The following is a 12,601-nucleotide window of genomic DNA, read 5'->3' on the forward strand; positions in this document are numbered from 1 at the left end:
ACCCTCTGCCCCAACCAAACGGGACCCAGTGTACAAGTTTACCATCTCATTGGACATTGTTGGTCACCTTCTCTGCTTGGACACCCCCTCCTCTCTTGGTTCTCTCCTATGTGTCGGACCACCCCCAGGGCTCCTCGGACAGATCTTCATTCATGTTATCGTGGGTGTGCCCCAAGGGTCCATCCTCAAACCTCTTCTCTTCTCTCTACACTCTTTCACTTGGTGGTCATTCCAGCACCTCTGCTTTTAATTATCATCTCTGTGCTGTTCGAGTCCAAGATCTATCTAGATTGGACCATCTTGCCTATATCCAGGCCACCATTTTAATCTTCTCTCCCTAGAACTTTAGACTCTGACCCAGGGATTCCAGATCCAGTAGGTGGGTTTTTGCCTTACCTTACCCAGAACTAGGCCTCCATGTCACTTTCCAGTCATCTCCTTACCATGCACATGACTCCACCCCCCTCCCTCCCCTTCCAACTATCCTTTATGTTTTGTCTTCTCCCATTAGAATGTTAAGTTTCTTGAGAAAAGAAACTCTCTGGCTTGCTTGTAATTGTATTCTCAGTACTTAGCACAGTGTCTGGCATGAAGTGTTTAATATATGCTTTATGTATTTTGTCTCTTTCCTGAGCTTTGGTCATCACCAACAGTCTACTGGACATTTCAAATTGGACATCCTATTGGCATCTCAAACTCAACCTACCAAAATGGATCTTGTGATTATCTTCCCTGCCTCCCTCTCCCCATCACTCTCAAACTTCCCTATTTCTGTTGAAACACAGGTTGGAAACCTGTATCCTCCTCAGCTCCTCACCTAACATATCCAATCAGTTGCCAAGTCCTGTTTCTACCACTACATCTCTTGAGTATCTCTCCTTTTCTCTCATACCTCCACTAATCAGACCCCCACCACCTCTTACCTGGACTACTCAAACAGACTTCTGGTCAGTCTCCCTGCCTTGTCTATCCCTACTCAAATCCATCCTCTGAACAGCTGGCCAATGATTTTCCTAAGGTGGAGGAATGACCCCCCCCATCACCACTCCCCCTACTCAATAGATGTCACTGGCTCTTTATTACTTCCAGGATCAAATAGAAATTCTTCTGTCTTGTACAGCTCTTAACAAGCCAGACCCATCCTAGCTTTCCAGACTCATTATGCTGCGTTCCTTTCACAAACTCTTCCTGTCAAACTGGCTTTCTTGGTGACCGTATACTTCATCTCCTGTCACTATTCTTCCTCCAACTATTTTATTTTATTTTATTTTTTTGGCTAGGCAATGGGGTTAAGTGACTTACCCAGGGTCCCACAGCTAGTAAGTGTTATGTGTCTGAGGCCAGATTTGACCTCAGGTCCTCCTGAATCCAGGGCTGGTGCTCTATCCACTGCACTACCTAGCTGCCCCCCTCCTCCAATTATTCCATGTCTGAAAGAAACTCTTCCTCCTAACCTCTTGGGAGTCCTTGGCTTCCTTCAGACTCAGTTTAAGAGCCACCTTCTGTCCTCCAGCTAGTGCCTCACCAAGGTTACCTCAGATATTTTGTATACACACAGACATTCTTCTCTTCCTTAGAGTCTAAGCTCTGTGAGGGCAGGCATTAACTTGCTTTTGTCTGGGATCCCCAGCCTCTTTCCCTTGGCCTGGCACAAAATGGGGGCTTAATAAATTCTTGTTGACCTGGGTTCAAATACTGCTGTCACTTGTAGCTGGGAAACCTTGAGCAAGTCACAACCTCTCTTGGCTTCAGTTTCCTTATCAAAAATGAGGGGGATAGACTCAATGGCTCTATGGGGGTGGGGGGGTGTCTCTTCCAGTTCTAAACCCATGGTCCTTTGATCTTCCACCTTCAAGCTTTTACTCAGGCAGTCCTCCCATGCCTGGAATTCTCTTCCTCCTTACCTCCTCTAGGAATACCAAGCTACCTTCAATGTTAATTTAGGTGCCAAGTTCTACATGAGGATTTTTCTAATTCACCCAGTTATAGCTTCACCATTCTTTCCAAAATTATATTGTATCTCTTTTCTATTTATCTGTGCACATGTTGCTCCTCTACCACTTTCTCCATTAGAATAGTAACCTCCTTGAGGACACAGTTCATTTTGTTGTAGCCCCTGTCAGTGCTTCAGTGCTTGGTACAGAGAAGGCACTTAATAAATGCTTGTTGAATAGAATTAGGCCTCAGCCTCTCCAACTGTTAAATGAATATATTTGGATTAAATATGTATTTGAATCCTTGGACGCTTCAGGCAAACGGGAATTGAACGGATACTTGAAGGGCAAGTAGGATTTGATATAGTGGAAAGAACCTTGGCTCTGGAGTCAGAAGTCCTGTGTTCAAATTCCACCTCTGAGACTTACTACTTGTGACTTTGAACAAGTCACTTAATTTTTGTGCCTCCATTTCTTCAACTATAAAATGAAGGGGATGGGCTTACATCACCCAAGATCCCTTTAAGCTCTAAAATCTTAAGATCCTAGGGGGGAAGAGATCAAGGGAGCAGATTGCCATTGACTGGGGCCATCTTTCTTTTTTTGGGAGGGGGCTAGGCAATGGGGTTAAGTGACTTGCCCAGGGTCACACAAGCGAGTAAGTGAAGTGTTATGTGTCTGAAGCTGGATTTGAACTCAGGTCCTCCTGAATCCAGGGCCAGTGCTCTATCTACTGAGCCACCTAGCTGCCCCAATATGCAAGGGGATACAATTATAATATATATATATATATTTGGGGGGGGTGAGGCAATTGGGGTTAAGTGACTTACCTAGGGTCACACAGTTAGTGAGTGTTATGTGTCTGAGGTCGGATTTGAACTTAGGTCCTCCTGAATCCAGGGTCAGTGCTCTATCCACTGCGCCACCTAGCTGCCCTGGGACCATCTTTCTGTGAGGCTAGTGCTTGGTCTTGGTCACACTCTACCCCAACCCGGACAACTGACCTTTCAATAGCTTAGACAAGGGGAAGATGCTGTTCGGCTGAGGGGAGGAGGGGGTGTACGTATTTGTCTTCCCTAATTGTCTTCCCTAATTCTAATCTAAGTCACACCAGAGGCAGTTGGGAGAAATCATTTTTTAATAGGAAATACATGATATAGAATCACAGTTGCAGAAAGTCTCCCAGTTCTGGATCAGGTAGCTAGATCCACATCCAATACCTGGCACAACCAGAGGACGGAGGAAGAACTATAAAGATTGTCCTGGATCAGAAAGGGCAAATAGCATGACAGGAATTAGACCCCGGGGTCCTGGAAGGACAGAGGATAGGGAAGGAAGAAGGCTCTCCTCTATATCTTGGCTGCTTGACCCACAGGGTCAGCTCAACAGAGTCCAAGTGAACTTGGTCTGTGTGGGTTAGATTTGGGCCCAGGGAAGGAGCTAGAACCCCTCTTCTGAGCAGGGAGAAGAGGTCCTGCTCCTACAGGCTTTGGAGGTGCACTGCCAGAAAGGCAAGGCAGACGCCATTGCTAAGTAGATTTCCCAAGTTGCAGAGGGAGGAAAGGCCGTGATAGTGGAAGAAGGTCTGCCGAAGGGCCCGATACTTGGGATCCTGTTCCCGAAGCCGACGGTAGGGGTCTTGGACCTGGCCCTGGGGAGGTCCTGGGGGTTCCCCACCTAGACCTCGATCCTTCTCCATTGCTTGCAGGGCCCACATAGCAGCTGTAGTCCTTGGCTCTAGCCACCGGGCATTCAGAGCTGACAGAACCAGGCTCAAAGCCAGGAGGCCCAGCTGGAAGGGAAGCTGTAGTTAGCTGGGGGGCTGGCCCTGGGATATTGCCCAAGGCCCAAGGTCACAGCTGAGAGTAGCCTTGGGGACCAGCAGTGGCCTCCCCGGGATTTCAACACATTCTATCAGTTGGGAGGAGGCAAGACATGATAGAGAGAGTGAAATTCTTCATTCCAGCCAACCACCATTATTTACATAATTTTAATTATGCAGTCCAAAAGACTCCTGAGTATTGTATTACCCAGGGAGAAAGTTGGAGAATATGTGTCCCGCACTTGGCAAGGTGAATACAGAAACTTCAGCAAAACAGAGTTTGGACTACTATCCTTGGTAGGCTGCCCACTCTAGCATGCCCCATATCCTGGACATTTGAGAAGGGATAAGAAGAAGCAAAGACAGATTTATCCCCCTCACTCCAATCAAGCTAGTGAATGAAGAGCCAGTGGGTAGAACCCACTCCCCCAGGGACAGGCCTAAGCCCTCCTGCAAAGACTTAAGTCCCCAGGCAGGTTTCAGAACAATGAACTAGGTGAAACGCAGAAGCCAAAAACGAGACTCAGTCATCAGGACCAATTCCTGGGAACTTAGAAACACCAACTCCAAGGAATAATAGCTACATCGAGTAGGAGCTGGTGTAGAGGCCAGACGTTGTCTTGAAAATGACCACAGAACACCCTGGGTTCTCTCCAAGCCCACTTTCCCTCGTCTCCAGCCTCCCAGGTCTCTAACCCCCGCCCTCGGCCTCCTAGTACCTGACCAACTTCTGCCATGGTAAAGCTGAGCTTCACCAGTGGGTGATGGAGCAGGAAGATGCCCAGGCTGATGGCGGCACAGGCCAGGGAGATGTGGAAGTAGAAAGGGAAGAGCTTGCTCTGGACCAGTCCGAAAGTGTGTCGAGGCAGCCCCCGGAACAACACAAACCCTATGGGTAGCAGTGGGGGTGGGAAAAGAGTGCAGAGGGGGCTGGTTGGAGAGCATGAAAAACACATTCTGACTCAGCAACCTGGTTTTTGTGTGACCCGGAACAAGTCATTTCCCCTTTCTGAGACTATGTCCTCTCCTTTAAATTGAAGAGATCAGACTAGGGAGCATGTCAGCCTCAGTTCCTGGAAATTCAGACCTTTTGCATGTGACCTCGCCTCTTGGGCTGGAAAGGCAGGGATACAGATTTGCTGAATCCCTTGGGCAGAACAGGAAAGAGCTGGGAAGGTAACAGGCAAAAATCCCACAGGCTACTTTTTAACTTCTCTGAGCCTCCTTTGGTGGGGGACTATGGAGATGGAATTTTGCATGCAATCTCAGATAAGGATGATGTGTCGCTAGGTTTTGCTTAGCTGGTTTTTTTGTTGTTGTTGTTGTTTTGTTATAAGGGAAGACTCACTACGCCTGAATATATTCAGAAATGACTGATGTATAAATGAAAGGAACTAATTAAAATTAAAATAAAGTGGTCTATATGTTTAGCATAGTACCTGGCACACAGTAGGCATTTAATAAATCCTAGTTGGTTGACTAGTGGAATATTTAAGTTACAGGGACCCTGGGAGGAGTGGGGGAGGGGGAGAAGATTAACCCGGGGTGAATTCCCTTTTGGGCATCCCTGACAGATGATCATACATTCCGGTACTACTTGAATACCTCTACGAAACAGCTCCCCACCCCGCCCCCGCCCTTTTAAAACTTTTTTTAAATTGGATTTTTTTTTTACCTCATTTCTTTACTTACAATGAGAAGAATATTAGGTTGGGATCAGAAGGTCTGAGGCTCCCTTACAAAGGTTGTAAAGTTCATTTTTTACTGTGGAAACCTGCTTGGACTCTCCCTAATTCCAAATCTGTTAACAAATCCCTATGGTCCCTTCCAGCTCTAAACCTCGGGATGCCACGAACTCTGGAGTTTCCTCCTCCCTTCCCCTCCCCCTGGCTCTCGGCAAGGAGCAGAGTCCAGGGTCCCTGGGGGAGGGGCACGTACCTGAGATGAAGGTAACCCAGACCTGCATGCCCCAGGCACTGGACAGGATCAACACCTGGACCACCTTGGCCAGATCACCCGGCTCTTCCTCTGAAGCCATCCTGCAGCCCCGGCTCCGCACCTGGGGGAGAGCAAGAGTAAAGAACCAGACTCAGAGCCCTGCCCACTCCCCAACCCCCACCCCCAAGGAAGGAGCTGGGGTACCCGCAAGGCTCACGCATCCCAGGGTGGAGGAACCCAGGAGGGCCCGGTTGCCTGCACCTAGGGAAGGGGAAGAGAGAGAGGGGGGCAACTTCCAGGGCCGAGGTCGCGGCTAGGGTCCGGGGAGCCCCTTCCCCAGTCCTGCGTGTGCAGGGACCCGAGAGTCTCGGACTGCCAGAGGCCAGATCCCATATTCCAACCTCCCTACCTTCCCCGCGAGGGGCACCCGGTCGGGAAAGGCTGCACCGGACTCCGGACCTCAGCAACAGCCCTCTCCTCCCCACCACCTTACTGCTTCAGCCCAAGTATTCCCGCCCCGCCTCCTTGCTGGCTTCAGACCAGTCCTATCGCGAGCTCTGCAGCATTTACACCACCCCTTTTGATTTTCAACCAATCAGCAAGGAGAATGCTTATACAAGACCCGCCTATCTTGTCTCCTACTCCACTGCCCCTCCTCTTACCAAGACTGCCACTCAGGGCTAATCCAATCGCCTTTCGCCTCAGGGAGTACAGATGAGGAACACAACCAATAGGCTTTCGGAATCGCCGCTGTGCGGGTAGAGCTACACACAAAGGTTCCGCCCCTCCTTTGTGACTCTGGACTCTATCCGGACACTATCCCTACCTTAACTTTGTATGGTGTCTCCACTGGATCAAATTTCATCGCTCCAGCTGGGGACTTTTTTCGTGGTCCCTGATGGGCTTAGAGTATGAGCAGCTGGTGGGTATTTCAATTCAATGAACATTTATTGAGTGCCTGCGGTGTTCTAGGCCCCAGCACGGCAGTTTTTTTGCCTTACTGCCAACTCCCCCCTCCCCTCCCCCGCAAGGGTCATGCAATGAGGACTCTATGGACCTGACTTCCCTCCAGATGTTCTCGCCCAGGTGCAAACATCTGGCCTTGACATCCCTAAGATCGAGTTCCAATTTGAATGGCAGGGTCTGGGGGGAGCAGGATGAGACAGAATTCCTGTTCTGGCTATGTAGATTCTGGGGTGTTTCCAGATGTGAACAGCTCTCTAGGGCTGGGAGGGTGGATGGGCAGGTATGGATGGCTGGGCCACCCTATACACCCTCCTCACCTATTACTGAGTATTCTCCCTACCTATCCAAGTGACTGTGTCCTGGCTGGAATTCCTCGGGACTCTGACAGCTCTGGAGTTTCCAGTCAGTCTCCATGCTCATCCTTTCCAAGGGAATGTGTACTGCAGATTTGTTCCAAGTCTGATAAGCTGAATGTCAGCTTGGCCTCAGAGAAGCCTTGGGGTCTTGGTATGTATGGAGTGATGCAACAGTTTGGAGGGTTTGGGGATAGACTGAAGGCAAGAGCTAGAGGACTGAGGACCAGCAACAGGGAATGGAGGGGTGCGTGAGGAGAGCCTTGGACTTGTGTGCCGTCATGCTAATTAGAGTCCTGGGCAGGACTTTGGAATTGGGCCACTAGGATAACAGGGAACTAGGGTTTCAAGTTGGGAGAACTAGGGGACCTGGAATGATTGAGATATTGGTGGCTTGGAGTAATCTTGACAGAGGGAGCCCCTATTCTCTGGAGCAATCTTGAAGAATGATTTAGGGTCCCTTTGTGGAATCCCATTTGATTTAAGGATGAGAAGGGGCAGGATCCCTGAAGTGTCATCGATGTGACCCTAGCTCTGAATTGCAGGTGTGGTTCATAACATCAACTCAGATTCCCAGAAGCTGAAAAATGATGAAAAGGACTCCCTAAAGGATGAACATCTCAGTTTCAAGGTGACCTCTTCTTTTGTTCTCTCAGGGGCCCCACCTCCCTAGATCATGTGGCATGTGGTGTAGTAGGGGAAGCACTGCCCATGGAATCAGGAGACACCTAGGTTCATATCCCAACTCTAACACTATATCTTGATGATAGATCCTCAGTAACTCAGCTCACTTGTCTGGACCTCAGTTTCTTTATCTGTAACATCTCAGGTTATTGGGGACCCAGACCAACCTTGTAGAAGGTTGTGAGAAAGCCTTTTGTAAACCTAAACCTGATACAGAAGTGGAAGCTATTGTTTTTATTATTGTAGAAGCAGTGTAGTTCAGTAGATGGGAATGTGGTCTTGGAGTCACGAAAGCTTGGGTTCAAATATCCTTCTGACTCTTATTAGCTATTTGAACCTGATCAAGTCATTTAATCTCTATGTACTTGAGACAGTCTCCTAGGACTTAATTACTGTTATGGAAGGAAAAGCCCTTTGATCTGTATTGGGAGAGACACATCCCCACACAAGCACCGGCAAAGGCGCAGCCCTTTCATAAGGTTTGAGGATTGTGGGTCCTGTGACCATGTGTGACATGACCTGGTTGTTTCCACCCTCACCTCAGAAGTGGCTGACCTCTGAGGAGACCCTTTCCTCAAGCCTGAGGCTGAATGGGAATTCAAAGGGGAACAGGATCAGGAGCCGGAGCCTGAGCCCAAGCCCAAGACCTCCGATGAAGGCTAGTGACCAGGTGCAGGCACGTTCTTCTATGTGGACAAGTCCAGTGGGGAACCCACATGTGTATACCAATGAATAACTCGGGGGCTCCTTCAAGTCCAGCCTCAGTTTCCCTCTTGTGATTTGAATAAATGAGGAGACCCTGCAGGATTTGGGGGAGGAGAAAAGCCCAAACTGGGGTAGAGTTGGGCCCTGGAGGTAGTTAGAGAGAGATCTGGAACAGGTTCTAATATGCCCTCTACCCTTCTCCCCCCATGATCTACTATGCTGGCCCCCAGAGAAGCTTGGAGACAGACAATTCTCAGGCCCAAGGTAAGGTATCCTGGGGCCACAGGAGTAGGGAGGATGAGGCCGACAGCCAAAGACCTGTTTTCTGTGGAATAGGGAAATGCAGACTGCTGTCACCCCTTCTAGGGCCTTCCTTACCTGGTGGGGTGAGGTGGAAAACAGAGACTATGATCTCTGATCCCCCAGGCAAGGTCTCCACCATCAGGATTCCTGACTCACAAAAGCTCTTAAGGACAGACTTGGATTGCCTCAAAACACAGCTTCAAGCCCAGACCAACGTGAGTTGGCCCATCTCCTTCATATTTGTCCTTTCTGATGTTGACCCTACCAAATCGCTGATCCCGATTTCTGACCCTAAACCCTTCCTGTTAGTAGGCCTTTGAGTTCCTGAACCACTCTGTGACCCTTCTGGAGAAGGAAAGCAGCCATCAGAGGGTTAAAATCCAGGAACTAGAGGGTGAGGTTGGGTCTCGGGAGTCAAATCACTAGGATTTGTAGGAGGTAAGCTCAAGATTAGGGATAGGGAAGGGTTTCCAGGGTTTCACATCAATCCCCTCTGAACCTAGGTGTGGGATTTAAAGAGACTTCCCAGGGTGAGCCCCTTCCTTCCCAGAGGGGTTGGTAGGAGGAGAGACAGAGGAGGTGAGGGTCAGGCTAAGATCAGAGATCACACTCTCCATCCATCCCCTGGCAGAAGTGATGAGCCTGTCTTGCTGCCCAGCCCAGGATGACCTCATTAGACGAGGGGCAGAACTAGGGCGTCAGGAGCTGTGGCGGGCACTGGCTCGGGGCCTGCAGGAGGTGAAGGAAAATCTTCGTGGGAGTGAGGAGGTCCAGCGGGGCCGTACCACCCGCTCCCTACTACAGCTGGGCCAGGAGATTCGGGAAAGGTGTGGATCCTGGCTTGGGGGTACAAGATTTCTGAGAGCAATAGAGAGACCTTAGGGTGAACAGGAGACCTCGGGAAGGAGGAAGGAGTTGGGGAGCTGGGAGAGGTTAAGTTTGGGATTCTGTGGCGTGTTATCATTCCCTCCCACCCCCCCACCCCCCACAGCAAGAAGTTCCTATGGGAGGAGCTGGAAATACTGCAGGAAGAGGTGACCTACATCCACCAGAAACTCAGTATGTCCCCCCACCCCTACTTGTCACCCCCTTGTCCCATTCCTCTGTCTCTTCATCCCCATCTCCCCTTCCTCTAAGGGCTGCAGCCTCTGGGCTGAGGGCAGGCCCCCCCCCCCCCACCTCCATGCCTTGGGAATGAATGGTAGTTGATACTGGCTCAGTTTTTCTCTTCTCACATCTCCAAGACCTGGATGGAGGGAGGGGGGTCCGCTACTTTTTCCTGAAGGCCCCTCCATCCTCTTGTCCTCATCCCTTTATTCAGAATTGCAGGAAGAAGAAATCAACAAAAACCTGGTGAATATCAAGAAAATGCAGAAGAACCAGGTGAAATGTCGAAAGGTAAAGGAAAAGTGGCCATGGGGGTAGGTCAAGGAAGGATGCAGGGGGGGAGGAAGATGACCAGGGAAGAAGGAGATAGGATGGCTGAAGTCTGAGTCTCCATTTCCCTTCTACCCCCATCTCTGACTCAGCTTGGGCCGAGACAGGGCTGAGTTTAGATGCCTGAGGTTGGTTCAGGAGAAAAGGTAAAGAGAGGGCCTTACTTCTGCCTCTACCCACCCCCTACCTTTAGGTCCTAACGAAGATGAAACAGCAAGGGGGCATGGTATCTGAGGAGGATACTAAGTCCAAGGACTGGTGGGGACAAGAAGAGCTGGAGGAGGAGCTGAATGACATATGGTGGGAACGAAATCCAGGGTGCCTAGACACATTCCTTGAGCCTAGACCTTCATGAATCCCCTTTGGTTCCCAGGGACCTATATTCCCTCAAATCCCCTTCAAACCCCTAACTGATGCCAACTCCCAAATAAGGCAAGTTATTCCCCCTCTCCAAGCCTCAGTTTCCTCATTTATAAAATGGGGTGGTGGTAGGATTAATTGGACTAGATGATACCCAGGACCTTTTCCAACCCTTAAACAATCCTGTGAGCTAGGACTTATTGGGAAGGCACACGATGAAGAATCCGTCATCCCAACTCCATCATGACCTGGCCCTTACTCCCCACCATTCCCCCGTCCAGATTCTGGGTGCATATTCCAGTCCATTCCCTGTCTAGGTCAGCTGTGAATACTCTTCAGAATGCCATTAAAAGCTTATCCCTGACTGGAGTCAAGCACCGTGGAGTCTTAAAGAGTGAGTGCCCAGGGAGAGGTGAGGTTCTGGGGAGGAGAAAAATAACTCTCTCCAAGACTACATTCCAAATACCCCTTCTGGAATTTCCTGGCATAGGCCGGAGAGTACGAAACTGTTTGAGTCCGACGCTACCGCCAGCCTGGGCAACAGATTCGGATTCAGATGTCAAGCCACCTCACAGCCCATAGCCAATAGCCCGACCCATGCAAGACTCCTTCAGTATGGACCCTGACGATCTCCAGCCCCTGGCCCATCCCCCTGGCCCCTGACCCTATATGTGGCTTCCTCAGGACCTCTGACCTCAACCCTCGCTCTCACTAGACCCTTCCTGCCTTTGCCCCCTACATCTTTGAGTAGCTCTGATGAGGATCTGACTCTTCACATCACCAATCTCTCTCTCCACAGGCTGAGCTGCTGGGTCCTGCCTGATCAAGGAAAGGGAGACCTCCCTGAGGGGAGCCCCAGCCTCCCAAAATCCCCTAAGAGAGAAAATAAAATAGGAGTGGCCCCTTCCCCAACACTCTCTGTTCATGCTGACTCTGCTTGCCCCTTCCCGTTTTTCCTTGCTCTAGAAAGGGGTAATTCAGTGGGGCTGGGCTCAGAGGCCAGTCAGGCTGGAGTGAGTGCATAGCCAAGTGCAGGCTAAAGGAAGCTTGAGTCTGTGATCTTGGTCAAATTAGGACAGAGCCACGGGGAGCTGTAGCCCCAAGCTCAAACTACTCACACAGCCATGCTCCTAATAGACACAGCCTTACCACGCGCTGCCCCCACAACTCACCCAAGCGCAAACGTCTCAGTCCAGAAAACACTGCCTCCTTCCTCCCCCTCCACAACACAGCTGGCCCGACCCAAAGGTTCCATTCATTCAGCAAGCATTTACTAAGCTTCTAACGCGTGCCGGGGACTGTCTAGGTGCCGAGGATACAGAGACAAAAAGGAAATAATCCCTGCCTTCAAGCAGGTTACATTCTGGGTCTGTCTCCCTCCCTTGGATGAGTACGGAAGGCCGGAAATGAACTCCCGGGCCGAGTGGGGAGGTGGGGGGAGGTGAGCCAGGGAGCGTCTTCACAGACGCCCCGCCCCGGGGCTGGCCCGGTGCTAATGAGCCGGCGCACGCCTGGCGTACTCCCACCCCTCCCTCCATCTCTCCATCCAGCCTTTCCTTTGGTCCCTACCGCTCTTTCCGGCTCCGCTGCTGAGGCTTCGGCAGGCTAAGGCAGCGGCTCCCAGAGAGCCAGGGCTGGGCTATCCTTCGGTTCTGTCTGCCTCCGCCTGCCCTCTCGTCGGTCCGCAACACCTGGACATCTGGAACAAAGGCGAACGGCTGGGCCTGGGACTGGCCTCCCTCGTCGTGGGACGTGGATCCGGGCCATGGAGCGGCCGTGACCCAGGTGGCGGTGATGGGTACTGGACCGTGATATGGGGTCCCTGCTTACGGGGGGAAGGGAGTAAGAGAGCCGTTGTCTGGGAGTAATGGGGGGAAGGGTACTTGGAATCGCGGGGTGGCGATGGGGAGATGTGATGGGGGAGGGGGAGACACCGTATCTGCACGCCTGTGCGAGGCTACGAGTCTGTGTTCGCCCACTCGGTTAGGCTTCCCCTCCCAACAAAACACGAAAACACATACAGACACACAGACACAGACACAGACACACACGCTCTCTCTCTCTCTCTCTCTCTCTCTCTCTCTCTCTCTCTCTCTCTC

General features: G+C 50.8%; 3 protein-coding genes across 10 annotated transcripts in view; 2 read left to right on the forward strand and 1 right to left on the reverse strand.

Annotated features, from left to right (window-relative positions):
- Positions 1–3,053: 3,053 nt before the first annotated feature.
- TMEM205 (transmembrane protein 205) lies at positions 3,054–11,759 on the reverse strand. 3 transcript variants are annotated; one of them, XM_027851092.1, is made up of 4 exons: positions 11,675–11,759; positions 5,695–5,815; positions 4,476–4,645; positions 3,054–3,726 (listed from the first exon to the last, which is right to left on the reverse strand). In XM_027851092.1, the coding sequence occupies exons 2-4, from the start codon at positions 5,792–5,794 to the stop codon at positions 3,415–3,417; spliced, it is 582 nt and encodes a 193-aa protein (XP_027706893.1). In that variant the 5' UTR covers positions 5,795–5,815; positions 11,675–11,759; the 3' UTR covers positions 3,054–3,414. The 3 variants fall into 3 exon arrangements, with proteins under 3 accessions (XP_027706893.1, XP_027706892.1, XP_027706894.1); XM_027851091.1 differs by lacking the exon at positions 11,675–11,759 and adding an exon at positions 6,104–6,195; XM_027851093.1 differs by lacking the exon at positions 11,675–11,759 and adding an exon at positions 5,899–6,054.
- CCDC159 (coiled-coil domain containing 159) lies at positions 6,501–11,664 on the forward strand. 3 transcript variants are annotated; one of them, XM_027851089.1, is made up of 13 exons: positions 6,501–6,616; positions 7,010–7,167; positions 7,559–7,644; positions 8,242–8,367; positions 8,633–8,666; positions 8,769–8,920; positions 9,018–9,099; positions 9,337–9,532; positions 9,697–9,764; positions 10,027–10,103; positions 10,336–10,460; positions 10,820–10,896; positions 10,993–11,664. In XM_027851089.1, the coding sequence occupies exons 1-13, from the start codon at positions 6,606–6,608 to the stop codon at positions 11,082–11,084; spliced, it is 1,284 nt and encodes a 427-aa protein (XP_027706890.1). In that variant the 5' UTR covers positions 6,501–6,605; the 3' UTR covers positions 11,085–11,664. The 3 variants fall into 3 exon arrangements, with proteins under 3 accessions (XP_027706890.1, XP_027706888.1, XP_027706891.1); XM_027851087.1 differs by lacking the exon at positions 6,501–6,616 and having other exon boundaries at positions 6,878–7,167; positions 10,336–10,442; XM_027851090.1 differs by lacking the exon at positions 6,501–6,616 and having other exon boundaries at positions 6,878–7,167; positions 8,829–8,920; positions 10,336–10,442.
- Positions 11,760–11,947: 188 nt separating the features above from the next.
- Positions 11,948–12,601, forward strand: part of PLPPR2 (phospholipid phosphatase related 2) — a 6,513-nt gene continuing 5,859 nt past the window's right edge. For 2 of the 4 annotated variants that reach the window (XM_027851082.1, XM_027851086.1), the window contains exon 1: positions 11,948–12,287. The gene's annotated coding sequence lies outside the window, so the exon portion shown is untranslated. Of the gene's footprint in view, positions 12,345–12,601 lie in introns of all 4 variants that reach the window. The other 2 variants (XM_027851085.1, XM_027851083.1) reach the window with 2 other exon arrangements.

Source organism: Vombatus ursinus, unplaced genomic scaffold (genome assembly GCF_900497805.2).
Source record: "Vombatus ursinus unplaced genomic scaffold, bare-nosed wombat genome assembly UNPS02009173.1, whole genome shotgun sequence".
Lineage (NCBI taxonomy): Eukaryota > Metazoa > Chordata > Mammalia > Diprotodontia > Vombatidae > Vombatus > Vombatus ursinus.

What these genes read in the sequence shown, in the direction of transcription:
- TMEM205 (XM_027851092.1), bottom strand. Translation starts at nt 5,794, where the DNA reads ATGGCTTCAGAGGAAGAGCCGGGTGATCTGGCCAAGGTGGTCCAGGTG. An exon ending in CTGGGTTACCTTCATCTCAG is followed by an intron (nt 4,646 to 5,694) that starts GTACGTGCCCCT and finishes TGCTACCCATAG; the next exon opens with GGTTTGTGTTGTTCCGGGGG. An exon ending in CCATGGCAGAAGTTGGTCAG is followed by an intron (nt 3,727 to 4,475) that starts GTACTAGGAGGC and finishes CTTCCCTTCCAG; the next exon opens with CTGGGCCTCCTGGCTTTGAG.
- CCDC159 (XM_027851087.1), top strand. Translation starts at nt 6,933, where the DNA reads ATGGGCAGGTATGGATGGCTGGGCCACCCTATACACCCTCCTCACCTA. An exon ending in AGACAATTCTCAGGCCCAAG is followed by an intron (nt 8,667 to 8,768) that starts GTAAGGTATCCT and finishes CACCCCTTCTAG; the next exon opens with GGCCTTCCTTACCTGGTGGG. An exon ending in AGCTTCAAGCCCAGACCAAC is followed by an intron (nt 8,921 to 9,017) that starts GTGAGTTGGCCC and finishes TCCTGTTAGTAG; the next exon opens with GCCTTTGAGTTCCTGAACCA.